The sequence below is a fragment of the Trypanosoma equiperdum genome (genome assembly GCF_001457755.1).
Source record: "Trypanosoma equiperdum strain OVI genome assembly, contig: ctg_960, whole genome shotgun sequence".
Classification (NCBI taxonomy): domain Eukaryota; phylum Euglenozoa; class Kinetoplastea; order Trypanosomatida; family Trypanosomatidae; genus Trypanosoma; species Trypanosoma equiperdum.
In genome coordinates this window covers 4,173-6,125 of record NW_027124932.1, presented here as the reverse complement: position 1 = coordinate 6,125, position 1,953 = coordinate 4,173, and the positions used below count along the sequence as shown (strand labels likewise).

Below are 1,953 nucleotides of genomic sequence, written 5' to 3'. Positions count from 1 at the left end.
AAAATCCTAAAACAGCAAGGCCACAAATGCAGAAACTATGAGGGCTGATTGTTTGTCTACGAGAAAACTTCCATTTCGGCACATTTCTTTTTCGGGTTCTGGTTCACCCTCTTTACCATTCCTAAATGCGCAATTTTTCTCTTCGCCTGTTTTTTCCTTTTCACAATCAGGCTTATTTTGGTGCCTTACACATCCCGTTGTTGCAGTTCCAGTTCCCCCTGTTTGTGTCGCTTGTTGCTGCACTGCTGTTATATTCAATTTGCACTTTTTCTCTTCACTAGTAGCCTTGTCGTTCCATTCACATTCGGGTTTGCCTCTGCACTGTTCTGGCGTCGCTATGGCTGAACATACATCTATTTGCTTTGTGTGGTGTATGTGGTTGTCGTTGTTGCTTGTGCTGGTGGAATTAATGCAGTTTGCCTTTCCTGACGCTGCAGTTCCCTTAGTGCAGTTCGTTTGAGGCTGGCTAGCTTGTCAGCTATTACTTGCCGTTTTCTCTGGTCCTCCTTGTAGTTTTCGTATTCCGCTGCTGCTATTTCCAACTGCTCTACCCATTTTATTTTTGAGACTCCCTTGTTGTCTCCCCCTGTGTGCTGCGTGTAATCGACACAATTGTCGGCGTTATCGTTCGTGCAAGACGCTGCTCCGCTGAAACCGACGCCGTGTATTTCCTTGCTGGTTCCAAATGCCTCGAGTGAAGTTGCGAGCGCCGTAATTGCCGCGGTTATCTCATTATCTAGCGGCTGCCGTAGTTTGGAGTTGTCGCAGTTGTCTGTTAGTTTTGCTGATCTGCCGCTCTTGTTGTTTCTGCCGCTGATTTTGGCGCCGCCGCCACCGCTGCCACAAGCATCGTCTGAGTCGTCTGCACACAGGCAAAGTATATCCCCTCCTATTGAAGCTCCGGCGGCTGCTTTGGTACACAAAGCGCTTTTGCTTCCTTTCATCTTTGCTGTCTCCTTGCACGCTCCTTTTGCTTCGTCGTATTCGCCTTCTGCATCACTTCCGCAGAGGGCTGCTTTTAGTGCGCTGTTTATTTTGGTCACAGTTTTGGCTTCTCGATTTGTTCCAATTGTTTTGACCTCGTTGTTTAAATGGATGGCTTCTTCCGCGGCCATTGCGAGTTCGTGCCTGATTAAGTGTACATCACCATGGTTTTGGGCCATTTTCTTTATTTTCTGGTATTCTACATCGCCCTTCATTGCTTTATCTGCGACTCGAGCGGCCCTCCATCGTGTCCAATGGTCTGCCCAGTTTAGTTTTTTGTTGACGGCATCTAATTTTTTTTCCATTGCCCCCCATTCGCCTTCTTTTCCCTCGCCATCGAACAAGGTCTGCCATTTGGCGTCCGCGACTGACATATTCAGCTTCAGTATGTCCAGGTAATCGGCGTTGTCGGCTGCTGCCAGGTCGTCTTTGATCTGTCCTTCCTTGGCTACTCGCCACGCGCCACACAGGACCTTGTAATAACCCAGGGCATCTTTCGCTTTCGCCTCTACAAGCTGCTTTCCCAGTAGTGCCATTATCAATTGCAGTATTACAACTGAAAGTCCCTGATTTTTTCGCATGTTAACGACACTACGGGAGCAAAGACTTAAAAAGTTGCTACTGAAATAGTTAAACCTTCGGTGTTACGCTTATAATATATTGTAAAACTTGCAAATAAAGATTGCCTCTCCTTACGTTACAAAAACAATAGTTTCTCGGTTGCTTGTACCGCAGGAGGAAGAGCTAAAACTTAAAGTAAATGGTGTTTAAACTTTGGTGCCGTCTTTGAAAAAAATATATACAGAAATGGTCGGTTGTATTAGTGTAATGGAAACGCTATCGGCGTTTACGCTTCCATTTGGCTTCATTTCCGGTTTTTATCGAAAAAACTTACTTTTTATGTTTTGGCCAAGTAAAGATTTGAACTGTTTTTGCTCCGCGTTACCTTACTCTCCGCAACCAAGCAGT

General features: G+C 45.8%; 1 pseudogene across 1 annotated transcript; it reads right to left on the bottom strand.

The window, feature by feature from the left end:
* Window positions 1–12: 12 nt before the first annotated feature.
* TEOVI_000532700:pseudogene lies at window positions 13–1,541 on the bottom strand (annotated as a pseudogene). Its single transcript is given in 2 exon segments — window positions 13–348; window positions 351–1,541. Coding segments are annotated over 2 exon segments (1,527 nt in total).
* Window positions 1,542–1,953: the final 412 nt, after the last annotated feature.